Source organism: Hetaerina americana, unplaced genomic scaffold (genome assembly GCF_022747635.1).
Source record: "Hetaerina americana unplaced genomic scaffold, ioHetAmer1.1.p SCAF_2, whole genome shotgun sequence".
Taxonomy (NCBI): Eukaryota; Metazoa; Arthropoda; class Insecta; order Odonata; family Calopterygidae; genus Hetaerina; species Hetaerina americana.
In genome coordinates, this window is record NW_027286763.1 from 81399367 (window position 1) to 81421987 (window position 22621).

Sequence of the window (22621 nt, forward strand, 5' to 3'; positions counted from 1 at the left end):
GTGAATCATCATCAACTGCTGGCGAGACAAGGAAACCCCAATTGTAATTTTAGAACGAGCAATAATTTTCAAGTATGCCCAGATGAACATAAAACAGTATTTTACTTCAACAGCTTTCTCCTACCATCCTATATTTTGCCAGAAAAATTATCAATTCTTCACAAATGCAGGATTTTTGCCTGATTCTGAAGAATCCTGATCACCCTTCATGCTGAAAAGGATGTTAAGCCTTTTGAAACAAAAGGATTAAGAATAGTCAATGCTAAATTTCATATCAATAAGAAAACTTATAAAGGTTATATTAAAAAACTTTATTAAGTGGCATGTATTTATTGTAAACTTTCGATTTTAAGCATATACACAAAGTGGTGACAAAATCACCCTTACCATTAGAATCGATGGTCCAAATTTGAATCAAATACTTAATACAACTTTATACTCAGCAATATAAAATAATAATCTTCCACACAATCTTTAATTCTTCCCAAAATCTATTTCAAATTTACCGAGTTTTACAATCAATAAAAAGAGTCCTTCCAAGCATTATTTAACCAACATAAACCAAGTATAAAAATCAAACAATACATTAAAACAAACGGATAAATTTAAAAAAAATTGCATAGCAATGAATTTTGTGATTACAGCATCTAAAAAAAAATATATCTACAGGTTTTTTACGATGGATATAATTTCCATTCAAAAGTTGTTGGCATTTTATGCATTCAATATGAATCTAAATAGCAATTCAGGTCCAAGAAAAATATTAACATTACCTGTAGTAGTAGTGTTGCAAATTGCATTGTCTTGAGAAGCTCACTGCCACACAATGAAACTGAACTTCTCAAGAGCAATAGAAACATGAAGGCAATCATATTAAAATATACATAAAATATTTTGACAATATATTGCTTAACATCATTCTTTAAAAAGGGAATAATAAATCCCAATTCACTAACTTCACTTTCAACACGCAATTCACACTAAAATTTTTCAGAGTTTGTTTAGAAATATATATGTATATACTTATTTGAACCATGAAGCATTTTAAAATTTTCATTAAATTTCTAATAGTTTTAACATATTAAAGCAATCATGTACCATTTAATACAAGAGGACAAAAAGATGGTGGGAGGGAAGCTAAATTCTCAAAAACAAGGAAAATTATTTAAAGGCAATTGGCAGTAGTTCATAATTGTTTTTGATGTGGCAGCAGCAGTTATATTTCTTTGCACAAGCACTTTTTTGATCCGTGACCTTGGGCAACCTCAACATGACCTTTGGCGACCTTTACCTCTTTATCTTCCCTGGATTCATGCAGTGATGGGTATTGTGTGTGATGGCTGAGGTGGATTATGTGAAGTCCATTCAAGCTTCTGTGCTAGCGAGAAAACCTTCACACATTTAACTGAAACAGAAGCACACATTTCCGTGGTTATTCACAAATTATTTTTTCACAAAAAATATGTACACTACACAATTTCATTAAATAAACTTACAACAAAACATTTCAAAACTGAAAAAGTGATATGTTTCCCATGACAAGCTAAATATGACCAAAACCACTTTTATTAGAAAATAATTATCAGTGTGTATTCACATAAGCACCATTAATGAATAACTTCCAGAAATGTATCTAATTACATATCACTCCTAAAGTAATGAAATGATGGCCTTGCATTTAGACATTCAATTTTGCCCTCATTCCTTCTTGGATTATCATTATGAAATGCAGCAGTTTAATGAGGCCACCATGGCTTTATATATTACGGAAGCAATCAACCAGAAGCTTTATGTATAGTTTTAATATGAATCCTTGATGGAAAAATCATAAATATGCAAATTCAGTCATGAGAATAATTAAAGGTATTTAAAATAATTCAACAGTTGACTGAATTTTATTACAATGCCTCTGAGGGGTTTTTCTTTAGTAAATCTTGTGCGAGTAATATTCTCAGATAAAATTAAAGCCTAAGGATATTACTTTGTTCACATGATAGTCTTGCTAAATTGGAGTGAAAAATTCATGATGGAACAAAAACTCTTCCATAAAAAAAATAAAATATAGTATTAAAAATACGAAAATGATAAGGTGCATTAAAAAATAAGTTGGGCATCATCAACAGCTACAAGAGTAACTTTTTAAATACGATAGTTATGAACCAATTTAATTGAGTCAAAACATGGAGAAATTTATGAAGCAATTTCTTTAAATGTATACCAGATATCAGCTAAGTGAAATTCTCAAAGTTGATTATGTCAGTCAACTTGAAATGTGATTTGAACCATATTGGCTGCCCGTACATCAGTTTGAAAAATATGAAAATTGACAGATGTTTCCACAGAATGATAATTTTAACTCTTTTTTATGGGAAAATTTACATCATGATTTTACTTTTGATAAGTTCTAATTTGACTTCTGTTCAAATATTTGCAACAGATGCACATTTTGGGAACTACCAATTTTTCAGTTTTGGGACTTAAGTTTCCGCAATGCAAATGACACAATGTGCAGCTATTGAATTTTCTAATATGAAACCACCCACATTATAAAGAGAGAATAATCCTGACCAGTTAAGAGTATTTGTAGGGTTTCTGTGGGAGGGACAGAGGCATGAAACTGTTAAACTGGTGCCAAAGTAAATAATGACATTATAAATAGAGGTCAGTTAAGGAACTTTAAGATAAGACAGCATTAAAAACCATGCATTCAGCTTCGTATTCATTTGAGTTAATTTAAAGACCACATTCAAATCTACTCAAATATTAATACCACATTGTTTCCGATGAATCCAAGTGGGCATTGAGCACAAAACAGAACAGATACAACAAGATTCCAGGGCTGGACAAGTCCACTATTACAACATAAAAACATCTACAGAATCATTATCTCACAGGGTTTTCGCTGCTATAGATTGGAATATCTATTTACATATCTAAAACAACAAGGGATTCGCAATATAAAGCAAAACAAGAAGAGAGAGAGGCAAAGATTTTGTAGGTGAAAACTCAATACTTGATATGTTCGATTTTTACAAATAGCACTCATATATCTTAGATAACTGATGGCCCCACATTGAACTATTTTGGAGGTTTTCAAGTTTTTCACATTACTCTGAAATCTACGAATGGGCATGGCTTTGTGAAGATAAAATATTCAATCTATTTATAAAATCCCACCTTAGATGAGGAAAAGCATAAATTAATTCCTATATTGCAGATGAGCATCGCCATCCTAAATTTAACATCAACCTTGGAGACAAAATTATTCCCACTGGAATGAATTGAAAAAATAATAGAACATTTGCAGGTTGGCTAGGACAACAATTCCTGATGTGTATATGCTTTCATACTGGATTTGATTTCACTTTACAGGACAACCCTGTTGTACATAGTGATGCCATGAAATTTAAATAATTTTACATAAAACATGAGGTTTTATATGAAGCTTCAGTGTTTCAGATGCAAAACACATTCAGCCAAATATATGTATGCTTGATGTGCAGTAAAATATAGAGGCACCAAAAAATGAAAAAAATTCTTTAACTTGTAATAAGAAGCTTGACACTTCCTTTTGAGGCCTTACATTTGATTAATGAACCACGTATGCAATTTAACTACATTATGATCAAATATTTCATTACTGTATTCACTCATGCAATCTTTGCTTTTACATATATAACCCACAATACATTTTTACCGTCCAGGTACAACAGTTTTGATATGGATAAGTTTTTCTTTATGCACCACATCTCTCTCCCAAATCATGCGCTAATTTAGTTTTAATATCTACCACATCAAAAAATTAACTGTTTATCTTTGACTATTGGAAATGTACAGTATATACTGGATATTGAGTCCAACCCCTTAACAGTACTCGCTTTTTCATCATGCCATTCATCTAAACCTCACTTTTGGTACACTATTACCATACATTATATAGCACCACTTCGAATTAAACTGAGGTTTCACGGAATTTTTTCAACAATAAATTAAGCCTTGGCGGAGATTTATCCTCTGTAACTACTTGATGGCAGAGAAAAATACTTAAACTTTCAACTTAATTTTGTCTATTTAAATGTTGCAGTTTATTTATATTTAAATTAACAATAACGAGGCAGAATACATGATCAGAAACATAAGCCGCATCCATTATATAAACATTTAATATAATTAATTCAAACATTTTTTTACTGTAACCTGCGTGACATTCACTAAAAAAGTGTTACATTGCCGACCTCTCCTTCCATTTCCCCGCTATCCAAATGCAATTAAAACTTTCTCAACTTTCCAAAATACATAACTATATTTAAAAACTGCACACTGGTGACTGGCTTAAGATCACATTTGTTTACCAACATGATTATGTCCTTGGATTTCCAAATAAATGAAGAATTTCAAAAAACACTCACTTTTCGGTAAATTGGAAAAATAGCATGAGACTTACTTGAGTAAATACAGTTATTCCTACCTCAATTATGCATTTCACAACATCAGATAAGAATAAAAATTCTCTGTACATAAACATTGTTTTGTACGGAGAATTAACCTTGCTCACAATACAATCAAAATATTGTTAAAACAAAGATTTTTGGAAATAAAATAATCCATTATTAATCTCAATTTTTATATCCTTATTCTTTCTGTAATGAGAGCCTTCAATTAAATGAAACAATTGAAAAGCCTAAAGCGATAATAGCCCATCAACAACTGTAGTCATTCACAGATGTGACATGATATTGTATCGCGCAAATCTTTATTTTAATAAAGGGTGTAATAAAAGCAAAATCCATTCTTATCACGTATGATACTTATTCCATGATACTAATAGAAAGAAAATTGGTTTTTATAATAGGGAAAAAACATATGCGAGTCATTTTATAACTTTTTGTAATTAACCAAGGCCATTAAAAGAACAGTTGTAGTTATAGATGATGAAATACCCTTTAAAATGACATGATATACTGAATGAAAATAATGAAATGCATTGTCTTAAAAAGAGTAGTATTAATTTATAAGAGTAGTTAATTTAGGAACTCTAGGAAAGTAGAGTTAGTTTATACATTTATCAAGACGGAAAATGAATTTCAGAACCAACAATCACTAACTTTCACATACTCAAAACAATAAGTTAACTGTCTTCAGGAAGCATGACAAATAATTGGGTTATGTTGTAGAAGCAGGGTTAGTAATTTATAGACAAGTCATTCACAGGTTTTCATTTATAGCCCGAGGAAACCCAATTCGAAATATTAGTTGAGTTATGGCAAAAGAGAAAACCAATACATTGAAACATTATTGATAAATGTAAAAAATACATAAAATAATTTATAAAGTTTACTAATACAGTAGACAATTTTGGAATGGTATTCGATTCTTTATCATTGCCTCCCTCTTTCTTTCAAGAGGTAAGCTGTTGTTTCTCCTGAACCATATTTGGCAAGGAAGTCATCGCTATCCTCCAAATGTATTCAGTTGAAATGAATTGGCCCGGAGGAGCCCAGATAAAATTTTGTACTTTAAGAAGCAAGAGCTTACCTAAAATGCCATAAAGGCAAATATCCAACACACATCACAATGTCTAGCAGAGTAAATGAAATTTCATTTAACCACAAACTGAGCCAAGTGTACATACATAGCCAAATGTTTCAGAAAACTCTCTCTCTCTCCGGGAGCAAAAATTTCATATCAGATGCAAATACCACAAACATGGCATGTACAACCCCAAAAATGCTTTCAATAAATAATTGTTCTTTGCTTTCCCTACCTGATGTGAATCTTCTAAAGTTGCAAAATTTTATCTTCGATAGCAAGGAAGTACTTTTTGAGCTGTAAATTATTGACTTCAAAGTACAACGGGAATGTAAAAACAAAGAAAAACTAACCACCTAGCCTAAACCTGGAAGTAATTATGATATCACCTACGTGTTGTTTCACGTTTATTAGACATCCAAAAAATTACTTAACTGACATCTGAAGTTGAGAGGATACCCATAGCTCTGTGGATGAAAATTGTACTTGATGCAATGTCAATAAACTACAGTTACGTATTTTCACAGAGTTATACTAATTAATGTGTGTTTAAGAGACACTTTATGGTTAATCATACTTCAGCAGGTAACCCCAGATAAGTTCCCTCCAAATTATATCAGAAGTCAATAAATAGTGAAGCCATTCGTGGAAAAATCAATTCTGTTTACCATGGAATTCAACAAAATTTTTCTACCACATCAAAACAATAACATGATTCCAGCAAATATAATTATAGTTAAAGACATTTTAAATATGACACAAGGATACGAGGACACTAATGGTACCTACCTAAAAGCAACACACTAATTACAGACACTACATACACTAGATATTAAAAAAACTTGACAAAAAGTAGGAATTGTAAAATTTTTCCACAATTAAACTCACAATTCTTAGTTTTCACTGTCAAAATTCACACTCAAATATATTATTTGATATACAACTTTTAAGCAACTTCCTATTGGTTCAATGTATGATTAGTAGATTTTCAAGTAAATTGATATAGTTGATGCAGTAATGAGATATGAGTAACCTAAATGAAAAGATCGTGGTGTAGTTCTTTGAATACAATGTGGAAACAACTTTTTAAATAGAATTAAATGAAATTCCTGAATATTCCAAGTTTAGAAGATAACATACAGAAGTTAACTCATTTTCTTAAATTGGATGTAATATATTTTAAACCGTGATCATGCCAAAAAGAGGTCACCAATCAATGGTTTTCTAACCATAATAATGAAGGTTTTTAGATAGATTTCAGTGGAGTAAGCTATTATTATTAGTATAGGAGTCATGTTTTCTGTGAGCTCAGTTTTTGGTTAATTGAGAGAAGATTCATCACATCTCCCAGGATTTCTCTTGTAATAATGATCAAAAAGACAGGAGGAAAACATACAAAACATGCTCTAAAAAAATCCTTTCAAACTACTAAAGAGCCAGAGTTACTAGCAATTGATGCAAGCAACCATTACACATGCAGATAAGGAATATTGTACGATTTCTTCCCTCAAGAAAGGACACCAAAAGAAGCAAAATAAACATGGGGTTCACCTGTGAATGTCTTCAGCTCTCTTAAAAGCAACCTCTCCCAGTAATATGCTTCCACCATCATATCAAAGAATTACACTGCACCTCTACCCGCATTCCAATATCCCAACAAATATATTGTTAGGGTTGCCAACTTCAGAGAATTGATCAGGGGGAGGGCATTGTTAAAATCTTAAGCAGACTTTGTTTGAAGAAGAAATTCCAATGTTAAACAAATAAATTGATAACATTTTGTGCCACAATCATGCGCCAGTTACCTTTCTCTTGGATCCAATACACTAGAGAATTTGTAATATATGGGAGAAAATAGTTTGGTAAGATTGTCGAGTCATCACTAAAAACTAAATCATAAAACTTGGGAAATCTGGTGATGAGAGGATATAATACTCATCTCTACACCTCAAAGAGCATTTTTCAACCGGATAGAAGAAAACTCCTTACAATTTGGTGCATTTTCCGTGAAACTGGAGCATTCATTTGCATAATAACACAAAGATAGCACATTATTACCTCCCACATCAACACAGACTAAAAATTATATCTTTGCAATCCTAACAAACTCTGATGTAGCATAAGTTTTAAATTTCAGATATAATATATATGTATACTGAATCACTTTATGCCTCATGAGACATTTTTAACATACTAGTTGAACACAGTTTTTTATCATCTTTTCAATGCGACAGAACACATCAATTTTTCTTTATCACACACACAACTAGGGCAAAAAATCCTTTGGAATACACACGGACCACAAACCCACGCAATTGAGGTCGTTGCAAAATTCCCAAATACTTCACCAGACTTTAAACTTTAATTGAGAATGGCAAAGGAAATGGTTAAATTTTGTTTTTAAAACTTCTAATTTTTTTCAATCCTTTAAAATATATATCTGAAATGATATCTATAACTTGGGGATACTATCACCAAAGCTAAACTTTCCATCAATTTTAACTCAAATGTGCAGTTGAACATCCCTAATCTGGAAATTTGTAATTCAGAAAAACCTACACTCCGGCAGTGTGAACGAGAATTATCGAATAAATGGATTAGAGAGATGAAAAAACAATGTTTTAGGTACAAAAAACAATTTTTGTAAATGCATACCACTCTTGATGTGGGTTTTACCACTCAAGACCAAGGATCATTTGAGTTTAAATGCATTTCACAAGAATAACTTTGAATACTAAACAATTATTGTTGGTTACTGACTGATTTCACCTGTCTTGGATGGTGTTTGCATGTTTGTTTTATTGCTATGAGGTCGCTTATGTACTCTGTGAACTTTGTTATTATTAATCATTACCCCTAAGCATGTCAAATATCAGTAGCATCAGTAATGGCAGAGGAGTGAAGTGTTGGCATAAAATGTTATCAATTTCAACTATATACGACATTAAGATGCAAAAGGAAAATAAACATGTAGTGACTGGGATGAGAACAGATGGGAATAATATGCAAGAAGAACAAAATACTCATTTAGATCTACTGTTTATGCAGTGGTGTCAATTTTTCAGAAGCAAAGGATTGGTATAAGGATGACTAAAATGCTTAATTTCTGCAATGAACTTGACCAGTTTGTGATTGTACCAGCTCATGTGACTGTACAACAGGGTACTGCAGAAATTCAAGAAAAGGTACAGTACATCTCTGTGCAGGGAACAAGGCATAGGTCTTTGCCAAGTACAGGAGCTGTTGCTGGAGAGTTCTTTGAAATTGTTGAGAAAGATGACAACTAGAGTCTCATGAAAAACAATACCTATGAAGCAAGCATGTTTAACAGATAGGTATTTGTAACTAGGAACAAAGAGTAGCAGCAGGAAAGAGTTAAAAGCCATGAACAATATTAGCAATCATGATGAGCCACTTGAGTGTGATATTGTAATTTGTTGTGTGACGTCTTTTTTTCATTTTCCAAAAACATCTTGGTAAAAAACAGGTTTAGGATTTTTTCTCTTCGCCTATAATTTTGTGCAGAATCATTATCAGTTATTTAGTTTGTTCAGAAAGAAAATCGGTTTTCAGTGATATTTCCTATTTCATATTTAAGAATGGAATAAATGACATAACTTAATTACAACAACTTCATCTACTTGATGTGAAAATATCTTGGAATATAGATAACTATTCTTTAAAAAAATTGGTTCAGAAAAATCCACCATCTGCGGTCACTCATTCAAAATTGGTGTCATATTAAAGATGCTCAACTGTATAATTATTTTTATAGATTAAAAATTTGACTACAAAATCCTTAAATTATCATAAATCAATTTAAAAAATTGTCTATGATCATGAACCAAGTACCCTTAAATCCCATATATTTTCCTATGTTAAGAAATTCACAGCCATGTTACGATATGTATTTACTTAAAAGACATCCAATAAAGGTTTTTATGTAAAAAAAGTTGGAAAGTAAAAAATAATGATGATGGAAAAAAGGATTTAAAAGATATGCATCATCTTAACAATTAACAAAATTATTATACCTTGTACCTTGACTTCATTTTGCATTTGATATTAGCTATGTCTCGTAAGCCAGGTACCTATATTCACGAGGTGTTACAGAGACAATGATTTCACATACTTTAATGATGATTCTGCATGGAAATAACTGTCCCACATATGAAAATATTCTCAATGGTGCTTTTCACATTGTATTTTCAAGTATCAATGGGCTTTAGAATCCCTCTTAACAGTGGCACACGACACACTACTTTCGGCAATGTAAAAAAATGGAAAATGTTATTATGAATTCCATGACTGCATTGCAAAAAGGATAGTCCCTATTCTTCGATGACAACACTGTTTCTAAAGGCTCAAAATTAACTAATGTTTCACAGAGGTTCTTCAGTGTAACATCCTCACTTTGATGACAACATTATGGTGCTAACAGGGGAGTTTGAACACTGAAGTTAGATATTACTACTGGACTACATCCAACCACGGCATATGGCATTCCTCGAAGGGAGGATCTTTTGCCAACAAAGAAATACTAAAATTTATAATATAAAGACATTTTAGTTAAGAGCCAATTTAAATTGAAAGGAAAAATGTAGTTAACTTTTTACAGAAAAGAGGATTTTTAAAACCGCACTACACATTTTATAAGCCTTAAACCAAGCTAAAATACATTTCGAAATTTGCAGCCCATGGTTAAGTGAGACGATAAAGCACAAGACACTGAAGAAATATAGCTTTAGAATATTGTTGACTTAAAACAAACCAACACCATTTTAGTTAGATTAGTGAAAAGGTATGCATTTACCCAGTGCTATTAAATATCTAGCCTCGCTCACCTTTAGTTAAAAGTCAAAGAAAAGCATTTAAAGAGGGGTTCTGAAACATATGAAATATTTGAATGCACTAATATGATTTCACATATTCTTTTTGATAATAATATCTTGTTTCTTTTTTTTTCAAAGGTCATTAATTTTATACAAATTTCTGTTATTTTACCAGGTTTTCTTGGCAAACATCTCGTTTTAACCAGATAAAAAATTTAATAGAGGAAACCCAAGAACAAAAATTTGACAATATAATGTTATATTGGTACACTTGCACTGGCATTACCTAACCACAGTCACACAGTTATAAATATAACCAGTACCTCTGAAGCGAACAGCCGTGCTACATGCATCTAATGATTTCAGAACCCTCTTTAGAAAGTTGCATATTTGGCATGATAACATTAGTAATTTTTCGAAGTATAGTAATCCCAAGATCTTGAGTTTCAACTTTAACAATCAATAATGTTGATTGACTTTAAAGGTTTGACATTTGATCTCAAGTTTTTTTTAAAAGTGCATAGTTAGATAGCACTTAATAACCAGCACCAAAAGAAATTAATATGAAACACACTTCTACAAATTTTTCTCTGTTGTCCCTTTTAATGCATCGGCCCTGAGCATGTTCCCGAGGGCTCTCCTACTCCCTACAATATACTGGATAGCTTTGTAGTATTTCAATTATTTACCAAAAAGGAAAATTGAGTAGCTTCAGGCATGATGTGGTGGAAATCGAACTTGACAAATAGCTAGTAACCCTTTAGCACTCGATAGTAGCACTTTTCCGCTGGATTAACTTTATTTTACGACCAGGTTTCGATGTATTACATCATCATCAGGTCTGACCTTGACCTGATGATGAAATACATCGAAAACCTGGTCATAAAATGAATTTTACCCAGTGGAAAAGTGTTATTATTGGTTATTCACTACCAAAAAGGCACGTAAAAAAGGTAATTACCTATTATTTCTTTCACTACAACCAAAAATACACACACACAGTTTGCAAATAACCTCAATTCTTGTATCTCAATGTACTGGGCAATACATTAAGTAAAATGAGTTGAATGTTTTTCATAACTCATATGTTATGAAATAAAAAAAGCCCATTTCATTATTTCTTATTCTATACAGCCAGAGTAAATGAGGGAATAAAACATTCACCGACTAGGATGAACTTATCCATGAATCATGTTATTGGTGTACAAGTAGGTAGTTAGTCTGTGTCATCAAATAATTGATTAAAATTTAAATTTCTCTGCCGTAGAAAACAAGGGTATTTAGAAGATTTTGGGGATAGGGGATATTTTAAAAGACCTCCTCCTGGATGCATTTGTGTAAGGATTAATGTTTTATTAATCCATTATTACATATGCTTACAGTAACCATATTATTCAGTAACACAACCCTAACTTTTCTTTACTGATTCATTAGAGATTCAAGTTTCCTAAAATAAATTAGCACTGGAATAGTGTGCAGCATTAGCAATTAATTGAGAACAGGAAATCATTATGATGTTCAACTTCACTCTTGATTCATAAAATATGATTATCAAAGGTTAGATACTAATAAATAATTCTATTTCCCTTTTAAAATTATATCAGAAAATGCAGATTAAGTCCTCCTATCCTCATTCCTCCCCTCGCATTGGGCAGCCCCGACTCTTCACATTAATTAGCCATGCATTTTTGAATGAAAATAGTTCACCCAATTCAATCCTAGGTAGTCAAAATAACTCATGTAAAATTTTACAATCTACATTACAGTAAGCAACCCCCAAGTTTTCTAATTACATCTATGACACATGTTGACCAATATGTCCTTCTGACCTCTTCAACAAAAAAATTAATTCCATTTAGCAAACCGAACTTCCAATCCCTGAAACACCCACCCACCTCTACTCAAAGGAGACTCTGGATAAAAGGACTTGACACTGCAGAACGCCAATCCAAAAAAATGGAACAATATTAAAAAGTTGTAAATTCAGCGAAAGGGCAAATACATGCAGCATCATGTGCAGTAGACGATTGGCAATAAATTTAAAACCCCAGTCACTAACATCTGTCATCATTCACAGATTAAAAACAGTGGTTCTGAAATTAAAAAAAAAAGAAGAGTACTCCTAAATACAGGAATTGTGGATACATGAGACACCAAACACAAGATAGGTTATCATTAACAGCAATCACAGCTGCCCATTTCATAATATACTCCACTTTCACACCTATATCTTCTTTCTTCGTACCACCCAAGAAGCATATGTTAATCAGTTAGGCAGGTAAGCATTTATGAGTTATTTCAATGAACTTATATTATGTACATTCACACACACACACACCACACTTGATCAGGACTCTTGTTCTTTGTTTTTTTTATTATTATTATACACACAAGCAAACGCCAGCACTTCCATTTTTTAGTCTTTTCCGGCATTAAGTCTTTGAAAGCCCACTTTCCTGACATTTCATTTGGCAATACACAGTAATAATGGACATAAGCAGAAAGCTATGGGAAACAGAACTTCATTTTTTTTTTTTAAATGTACAGGCAAATTATCTCTCACTACCCTGAGATGCTAAAGAAACATACTTTGTGAACCAAATGCAGATTAATCAATTTATGCACCAATTAATACGGCTGGATCAAGCACGGATTCTAACTCTGCTCAGATTCAAAGCGTGTGATAAAAATACTGCAAGATGATTTTGTTAAATCTATAGAATGTTATGCTTTAGTATTAATGAATGCTTAAGGAGTTTGGCTGTAATTTAAAATCAATAGGTTTCCTTCTTCAATCGAGAAGAATGAAATATACAAATCAAATAGCTACGATGAATGATAGATGAGAGAAATGCAAGTTTTATTTTGATGCTTAAATTGATTCCCCCAAGAGTTCTCATTTCTTTTTTTGAAAAAAAAATACTAAAATCATTGAGTTTACACAACATGCAACTTAGATTAATGGTGAGAGAAAAGAATGGAAACTAGGAAGTGCCCAATGGATCAACATAGATCGACAAAAAGAGGATGAGATTTGTAACACAGTAAATTCTCTCTCAACAATATGCAGATCCTGAAGACTTTGTGGTGATTACTTGAGAAATTGGGACTGATTTCCATGAAAGGACATTCCCTGGCAGTTTTCATCAACCTCACCAGTGCTATTATAGAACTTCAAGAATAGTGCCTGACGTATAAAATTCACTCAACTATTAATAGACAAAAAGCCTTTTGAGCACAACAAGGGAACATAATTAAACAAGACTGAAGAGCACCTGGCAGAAAGTTCAAAAAGACATAGCTGTCACCATTTCATTTTTACAACTATAGCAACGTATTGTCTGTGCTTACCACAATATAATTATGTCACTGTTGATTGAGAGTTCACTGTGTACCACTATCATCTTCAAAACAAAAATCTGGCTCAAATGCCTTTTGATATTTCACCGAGACTTTCCTGATTTCCCTCTCTTAGCCGTTAATTGTACAAGGCTATACAATCCCACTAACAACCCACATATTTATGATACACATGATTTATTTCTCTATCGATAAAAATATGTCTATTTGATAAATGTGCCAAGATAAAGGCCAATGGACAAAATAAGAATTAATTACTTTTTCTTTAATGTAAAGAAGCTTCTACGTTTAGGCTCATCCTTCCGGTCGCCTGATGCAGGGAGTGTCTGCGATCGCGATGGCCCGGCAGATCCATACGATTCGCTATGAACTGCAGCCCCAACACGCCTCATCCACTCGCCCATCTCTTCATCATCCTTGGCCTGAAATAGGTACTCCGATCCACCAACCAACCTTGACAGGAGAAGGGAAAATGAGGAAAATAATAAATTGAAAATTATCATCCTTTTAAATGGCTAAACTTAATAAATACAGAGAGTAAATTCTCCAATTCATTCCAAGAATCTAAAATAGTCCAATACATATGTCTCATTGAAGTACAAAATTAATTATGCAGGGTTGTGAAACTAATGCCCACACAAGGAAAAAATATCATCACTGAGGAATATGCAAATTACTATGGGCCTAACCCACCATTCCCTAAATAGAACTTCACATTTAAAAAAAACCCAACCAAGAAAACCCGAAGACCCAAAAAACACCAGCTTTTTTCATGTAAATGTATGGACAGTCTGGTTTCATAAATAGCCATTCTCTGAGGAAATGAGCTTTTTATTTTTTCAGCCAATATGTTCTTTCATATGTGAATACAGTCATACATTTATACATTATCTTTACATTAATTTTTTTGCAAAACAAACATATGACGCATGACTTCCTTCAAATATGAAAGAATCTATTACAGTATTAAAATCCCTAAATTAAACCAAATTTTTTATTGGTACATAATTACCATTATTACAAAATGAATTTGTTCATCAAAATTGGAATCCTGGTGATCATTCTGTGAAAAACATTTAGCAAAATCTTTTGATAAAAATTTAGGCAGCTTTCCCCGTTTGGCTAATACCAAATGAAAATTACACTCACTTGAGTCTAAATACATGCTTCTTCTTGGTGTAGTCACTTGCTATCTCTACAGCACCACCGCGAATGTCCACAGGACTTTCATTCTTAAAGTAAACCTCTGGTGCTGCCTTGTAACTTTTCTGGTCTTTGTAGAACAGAAGCAAGTTGCCCATTAACACAACATATACTTTGTCCCACGATCTGCGGAAAAGATGGCACAAAAAAGATCAAAATTTGTATTCCCTAAGATTAAGGATCCACTTTAAAATGTTTTGCATGCTTCCTTAATACAGATATCTCTTCTTAATTAAGACAGTTTTTATGATCAAGAAGGAGTTAAAGCAATGGTTACATTCATCAAAAAAGAGAACATTAATTTGCAATGCTGATTTAGTCCTCCTTCTAGGATCCACTTTAAAATGTTTCACATGCTTCCTTAATACAGATATCTCTTCTTAATTAAGACAGTTTTTATGATCAAGAAGGAGTTAAAGCAATGGTTACATTCATCAAAAAAGAGAACATTAATTTGCAATGCTGATTTAGTCCTTCTACAATTCAATTACTGGAAAACACAAGCATCAAGTTTTGTAACTCAAGTAACTCAGGGCTGAATAGAATACCTATGCCCTTATGTTATGATTTGGAATTGAAAAAAAACCATAAACAAATTAATCAACCCAAAGGTCGGTTTGGTAGGTGATGGTAGAGTTCACCAAGTACTAAGCCCAAGGGAGTGTGAAATTCACCCATCAGGGTAGCAGGGCCAGTGTCTTTCCCAATGCCGGTTATGATTTCCCAGAGAGATCTGTTATCCAAAAAATCACACAGCTTGGATGGAGCTGTGGGTACCCAAGGAGGCATGCCAGGGAATTGAACCTGTGCCCTCCGGGCAGTAGTCCAACGCTCTACCCCTGGACTACCGGGACCCACACTCTAAATCATTGTAACAGAGACATTCAATAAAACAGAAGGCAAATTAACTTTATCCGAGGCTTGAAGAATAACATAATAAACAAATCCAGCAATTACAAACCTGTTAGTTGCCTTCTTGTTGATTGATTCCCATTCATGCTTCCTTACTAATACACCTTCAATTTGGTCCTCTTCGCCAACACCAGAAGTTGGTCGCTCTAGAGACAGAGAAGCAAGTAAAGTGATTATTGAAGAATCTTCACATTATCAAACTGAAAAACCCAACAAACAAAACCAGACACAGAGCAAGGAAATCAAAACAAATAAATGGTGATAGTGTGGTGAGGTTAGGGATACTACTCTTGAAACAGCAAACTGAATCCATCCTGAGAAAAAAATAACAAATGATCCCAGTTAATTCAAGCAGGCAAATGAATTGAACCATATCTCATGCCTTAGGATTGTATGAAGCTGGGTTCCTGCCAGCTTCATTTCTCTTGCAATCACTATGTACAGCTCATTCACAAAAAAGTAAGAATCTCATTTGGAATGCAAGAAAATCATGCTGATGCAGATTTGTGCTTATCTGCTGTGTGCCAAGCATACCGTTCACCTTGTACCACTCTAGATGTTGAGTCTGCTGGAGTTGAACAATCTAATAACAACTGAGAGATGGAATGACATCCAGAATGAAAATTGTGAGAGAAACAAACCTCGGGTGAATTCTGGATGATGGTTGAACTAAAAAAAAGTACCACTGCTCTTTCCCTTCAAAGATGTGAACAATTAAACACCAGATCTATACCTTGGATTCAACGAAGAATGAAAACTCCCCAACAATTAACGTGCACAAGAAAAAATTATGTCCTCCACCTCCTGGCTAATCCCTTTCAGTAGAAGACTGAAGTCTCTTGTCCACGTTGTTCTAGGAAGTGCATTTGATAGGCTTACCAGCAGCCCTCTCCAGGTTTGATTCATCGTCACTGGCACTCCCTGGTAACGTTGATGGTGGAGACTTGGACTTCTTCCATCGAAAACTGCGGAAGGGAGACTTTGACCGGGCTCGATCTTTCTTCTTGTACTCCTTCCCAAGGGATGGGGCTAAACAATATTTGTTTTACATTCATGAATAAAATTTATAAGAACTAATGGTATCAGAAATGTGAACAGCTTTAACGACAATGCTTTCCATACAAAACTTTCAATTTGAAAATTTAGATTGCAAGAAATTCTTGATTAGAATTAGAAAATCTATAGATGAATTCATCATCAGCTAATGGAGTAGTAGTAGTAGTTTTTAGGGGAGGCGACCGACAGCTAAGGTCATTTGCACCATAGGGAATGGACAGGAAAGGATGAAGGGTGGAGAGAAACCCGGGTTCGGCATTAGCCTACTCTTTACGAAAGGCGCCAAGGGGTCCGCGGCTTAACGTCCCATCCGACGGATGGCGTACTCCCTCAAAGTGCCCTCCACAAAGCACCAAGTAGGGATCGAGATACCTCTGAAAAATATTCAACACCGCCGGGATTTGAACCCGCGCCCTCAGGGTGGGAAGCCAGTACGTTAATCAGCTAATGGAATGTAATAATAAGCTACTGAGGACTAAAAATCTTTATGGGTAAGTTACCTGAGCAGCTACATTTTTTCAGGATATCAACAAAAATATAGCTTCATCAATCATTCACGATTTTCATATTCTTCAACGACTTGCAGAGCAAGCAAGATCCTGATATAAGAAGTTCCTCACAAAATTTATGAACAATTAAATTTGATGATAATATTCCTATCACAGGTTAGGAAAAGGCATGAATTTTAAAATTAAAAATTACTAGCAGGAGCAGTTTGTTAATTAACTACTGCTAAAGATATCTCTAGTCAGTACTTCTATGCCGAATAATGTGCTAGTTTATGGAAAACATTAACATCAAAACAATTCACAAAAATATATATTATAAATAATAAATTTTAATGGTATCACCATGACACCAAAACTAAATAAGTTATTTACTTACTTTTATCAGATGTAGGTTTACAGAACTACCACCAAGATAAAATGATCTGCATTTACTAATGAATCTAGATAGCTTATTTTGATGAAAATATCAAACTAAGGAATTCATAACTTATTATGATAATTAACTCTGGTCGAATACGAAAAGCAGGCAACTGAAAATGGGAAATTAGATAAATTTGTAGCCACCCAATATTGAGATACTTTTCTACAATTCCTTAGGTTTCTTAAGAAAACAAAATTGTTTTCTAATTGCATCATGATGTGCACAACATTCACTACAGTCTACCACAATCAAGTACAAATTAGTACTTCTATTGCACAAAAAATATACAACCCTACGTCTACATAACATGTGCAGCTATTAATTCACAAGACTTCAGCATTTAAAGTTTTCCAAACAAGTTTGGAAAAAAACTTGCTTAATGTATTATCCCTTCCCTCTTTGATACTCTCTCTTCATATAGCCAGTAACAACTGCATTCCCACATTCCACTGATCAAAGCAATGACGCAGATATTCTTCCATATTTTGTGGGGAGCCGTCAATTTCTTTGTCATATTGGACAAGATGGGAGGAGATGGTCTAGAGGGTAGAGCACTGGGCTACTGACTGAAGGCCGCAGGTTCAATATCCGATGATGCCTCTGAGCACTCTCAACTTCACCCAAGCTACGTGCAACCTAGGGTGACAAATCTTCACAGAATGCACAAGGAGAAGAACTGGTCCTGATGCGAATTTCACATGCTGCCAAGTGCTTAGTATTATTCCGTGAATGCTACCTTCACTTATAAAACCAACCTTCATATTTATTACTGTGGTTTTATAGGAAAATAACCTAAGTTCCTTGAATTAAGACAACTTTTAAGACAGGAAAGAAATCATAAGAAGCTCTGCCAGGATTGGTTTTCTACTACAACGATTCATTTTTATCTCAAAAAATGCTTCGCAATGAGACTGTTGAAAGCAATGGTGCATTGTATCTATCAAGGATGATGAAACTGTTACCTCCTCTCCCTAATAAATTCTTGCTCTGTTTACAGGACTTGTCATGATCATTCATCAAAAGTCTTTCTGGTTTTCACTCAACAAAAATTGTGTTCTATGCCAAAAACATTTGCTATTCTCAACCATTCATCCAAACTTAGATTTGCTTTGACATGCAATCTTTGTCCTTGGAGACATTGATAGCAGAAATAGTAGAGATGGTATATTCCAGAGCAAAGACTGTCATTTGCCCATAGCAATCGGTCTGAAGATGCTTCATTGGAGGTGATAACTGTCATGTCTTATCACAGGTGATAAATATTCCGTAAAAATTTATTTTCTTCAACGGGTTCTATTGATATATGTACTTTTCAATCATTCTGATTCCTGGTCATCAATTTTCAATCATTTACAAAAACTCTGAAATCCATTTATTGCCATTGTTTTTCAAAGCAAATGGAAGTTGTCCTCTTCAAAAGTATCACTATCACAATCTTCACAAAATCTATATCATAAATTCTTTCACTCGTATCTTGGCTTAAACTAGTGCACAATTTTTGAACTGATCACATTCAGGATGTACCTAACACATTGTCTTCAAACAGATTATGACAGTAAATTAACATAATATGTTAGAACAGGAGATTTCCATTTATGCTTGTCCGAGTTCTTTTTAACACTATTCATTTCCCAGATGCCCAGTCTTATTTCTTAATAGCCACACCTTGCAAGTGCAATTCTAAACTCTTATCTCATTATAGCATGCAAAAATATTTCATGTACACTAATTTACTAATATTCTGCAAACAATATTATTTAAACTATATGGACTACCATGCATACTTTGATCATGCACAGCCAGCATTCATGAATATAACAACAGAATGTCCATAACAATCAAAGATGCAAATATGCGCAACGTTGTTATAAAAAAATATTGACATTAAAAAATCAGTACAGTAAACTGATGTTGGTAAGGTAGTATTTTGATATCATATTAACTTTAGCAAACAATGACAAATCTTGTTTATAGCACACTTACAGAACAAAGTGCAGATAATGATTATGAGCATACAGAAAAGCAAAGCTAACAATTTATTTAAATAGATACCTCTGCAAACTCTCTAGTTATTTAAAATTTTTGCTAGTTGAATTACTCATGACATATGAAAAGAGATAGCTTTATAGGAAACAAAATTGTTGCTTGAACTTTTATTTTTCAAAACTTTATGCAGAAAAATTTCACCATCTTCGAGGACCCATGATTACACAACATATATATGACTCCTCTAATTACATTTCAGTACATTTCCGATTATTCATTTTTTTAAGGGAGCCATCATAATCCCACACCCTCCATCTCTCTGAGAAGGTTTTCAGCCAATTTGTATGATGAGAGTGGCAAAGCCAGGATGAATGATATATGATCATTAATGATTATGGAACTCAAATAATTGGCATCCTCCCAGAATATATTCACTTAAGATACATCATTAACGAGGGTGGTTCAATAAGTACCCTTGTTTGATGACAAAGGGCGTTCCTGAGGGAAGTTTATGTTATCATCTTGTGCTGCCATCAATCAAATGACGGTGAGACAAATTTCAGACTGATTTAAAGGTTAGTTTGGATTTGGCAGCCATTCAAGTAGGACGTGTTCCGTAATTTTCGCTAAGATGGTAAAAGAGCAGTAACGTTCGGTAATTCAGTTTTTGTTTTTGGATGGGAAGAAATGCGAGGAGATAAAAGCAAAGTTGGATGGTGTTTATGGGGACACTTTGCCATCTATGACCACAGTTAGATATGGGTTCAACGAATTTAAACGTGGGCGAACAACTGCTTTTGATGAGGAGCGACCAGGACACCCAGCAGATGTGGTTACCGAGGAAATCATTCAAAAAGTCCATGCCATGATTCTTGCTGATCGATGAACGAAAGTGCGCGAAGAAGCAGAGGCCATGGGTGTGTCGACCGGAATGGCAATTAATATTTTACATGATAAGTTGGCGATGAAAAAATTGTTGGCCTGATGGATGCCGCGATTGCTGTTTCACCACCAACCCACCAGCACATTCATCCGGAGTTGTCGCCGCCAAACTGCATGAACTACGTTCAGAATTGCTGCCGCAACCCCCATATTCACCCGATCTGGCTCCCTGCGACTTTATCTTTTCCCTAACATGAAAAAATGGCTCGCGGGAAAAAAATTTAGCTCAAACAAAGAAGTTATCGCCGAGACAGAGGAGTATTTTGGAGAGTTCGACAAATCCTATTTTTCAGAGGGGTTAAAAAAATGGCCAGAACATTGGGAGAAGTGTATCTTTCTAAATGGGGACTACGTTGAAATATAAAAAATTTTTTTTTGAAAAAATGGTTTCTTCATTTCTAACACAGGTACTTATTGAACCGCCCTTGTATGCAGTTTATTAAATTCTGAATTACACATATTTTGTAGCAACTATGTACAAGCTTATGACGAAAGGCATGATCGTTAAAGAGTACTTACTTGAGGGAGCAGACACATTTGGAGAGTCAGGTAGACTGTCTCCCGTTAAGGATGTGGGGGAGCGTGGACTGTGTGGTTCCGCTGTTTTGGTACCAGTGGGGGACGAAGGCAGACTTTCATGCACTACAAGAGATTCATCAGTTGGGGAGGAGGCATGCAGCCAAACAGCAAACAAATTAGCATCATGCAGCAACTCAAAATAATCTACATAAGGAGTTGCAAATATATGCAACACCTGCATTTCACATGCAGCCTACCATACACTTTAACTTTGCTGAAATTAATATTTTTTCCCCTTCATGCTTTAAAAGACATGTAAGGGGATACATTTTGAAGTCAAAATCTGAAATGTCTTTCCTAAGTAACATTAATTATTATTTTTGATTGCAACTTTGGCATATCATTGAAATTGTGCATTATTAATAGCCCCTCAAATGACATTGCAATATTTACACCTTAATTTTGAAAATTATACATTATTTTACCTCACTGCTTTTGTGCACTTGAATCTTATATTCCATGGCAATTATGCCGCTGACTGACAGTGAATTACAACCCCAAAATGACTAATCTATAAATTAGCAACACAGACTCAAGCACGAAAAAAGCATTTTGCCTCAATTATGAATTTCAAAGCAACACTAAACATACCTATCAGCTGTGATGAAAACAAAGATGACTCAAAAACGGGAATAAACATTTGATTCATCTTTAAGTAAATACATAGCACACTTAAAATATATAGTTACACTTACTACTAGATACAGGAAAAACAAATTATGACAGAACAGGTGCAGTTTTTTCCTCCCTCAAGAAATTAAAAATCAAAATACACCATGCATGTACTAATAACCTCAATTATTAACAACTCACTTGAACAGTTGTTTTTTTCCAAAGTCGATTCTATCAATACCTTTAAGTACTATTAAGTTCTAAAATTAAAAGTACACTATTTTATTATAAGTCAATGGTTAACTCCATAGTGTTTTGTTTTTAAGTTACACTTAGTACCTTAAGCAGCTGGAAACAATTTTATTTGTCCCTATCAATTTTTAAAATTAATAAATGACCATAATATAGTAATTAAAAGGTAAATCATTTCAAGACAAGCTGCACGTGGCAATATACCATATTTTCATTAAATAGATTTTATACCTCAGACCTTAATGTTAGCCAATGAGTAAAATTGATACCAAACAGGATGATGATGCTGCTACCTAAATTCATTCATTCATTCATTTTGAGGAAAGCATACACAGTCACATGTTAAAATTCATACAGAGCATTGAAGGGAACGACCCACGCCAATGGTGAATTCTGAAATGTTAAAATTTTCTCTTAACACAAGTGAA

General features: G+C 33.7%; 1 protein-coding gene across 9 annotated transcripts in view; it reads right to left on the bottom strand.

The window, feature by feature from the left end:
• Positions 1-317: 317 nt before the first annotated feature.
• beta-Spec (spectrin beta chain) overlaps positions 318-22621 on the bottom strand; it is a 237795-nt gene continuing 215491 nt past the window's right edge. For 5 of the 9 annotated variants that reach the window (XM_071585453.1, XM_071585458.1, XM_071585455.1 and 2 more), the window contains 6 exons: positions 21270-21392; positions 16716-16865; positions 15886-15982; positions 14871-15050; positions 13980-14174; positions 318-1405 (listed from right to left, as the gene is read on the bottom strand). In XM_071585453.1, the coding sequence (XP_071441554.1) occupies positions 1402-1405; positions 13980-14174; positions 14871-15050; positions 15886-15982; positions 16716-16865; positions 21270-21392 (749 nt within the window). In that variant the 3' untranslated portion in view covers positions 318-1401. Of the gene's footprint in view, positions 1406-13975; positions 14175-14870; positions 15051-15885; positions 15983-16715; positions 16866-21269; positions 21393-22621 lie in introns of those variants that run through there. The other 4 variants (XM_071585461.1, XM_071585460.1, XM_071585459.1 and 1 more) reach the window with 3 other exon arrangements.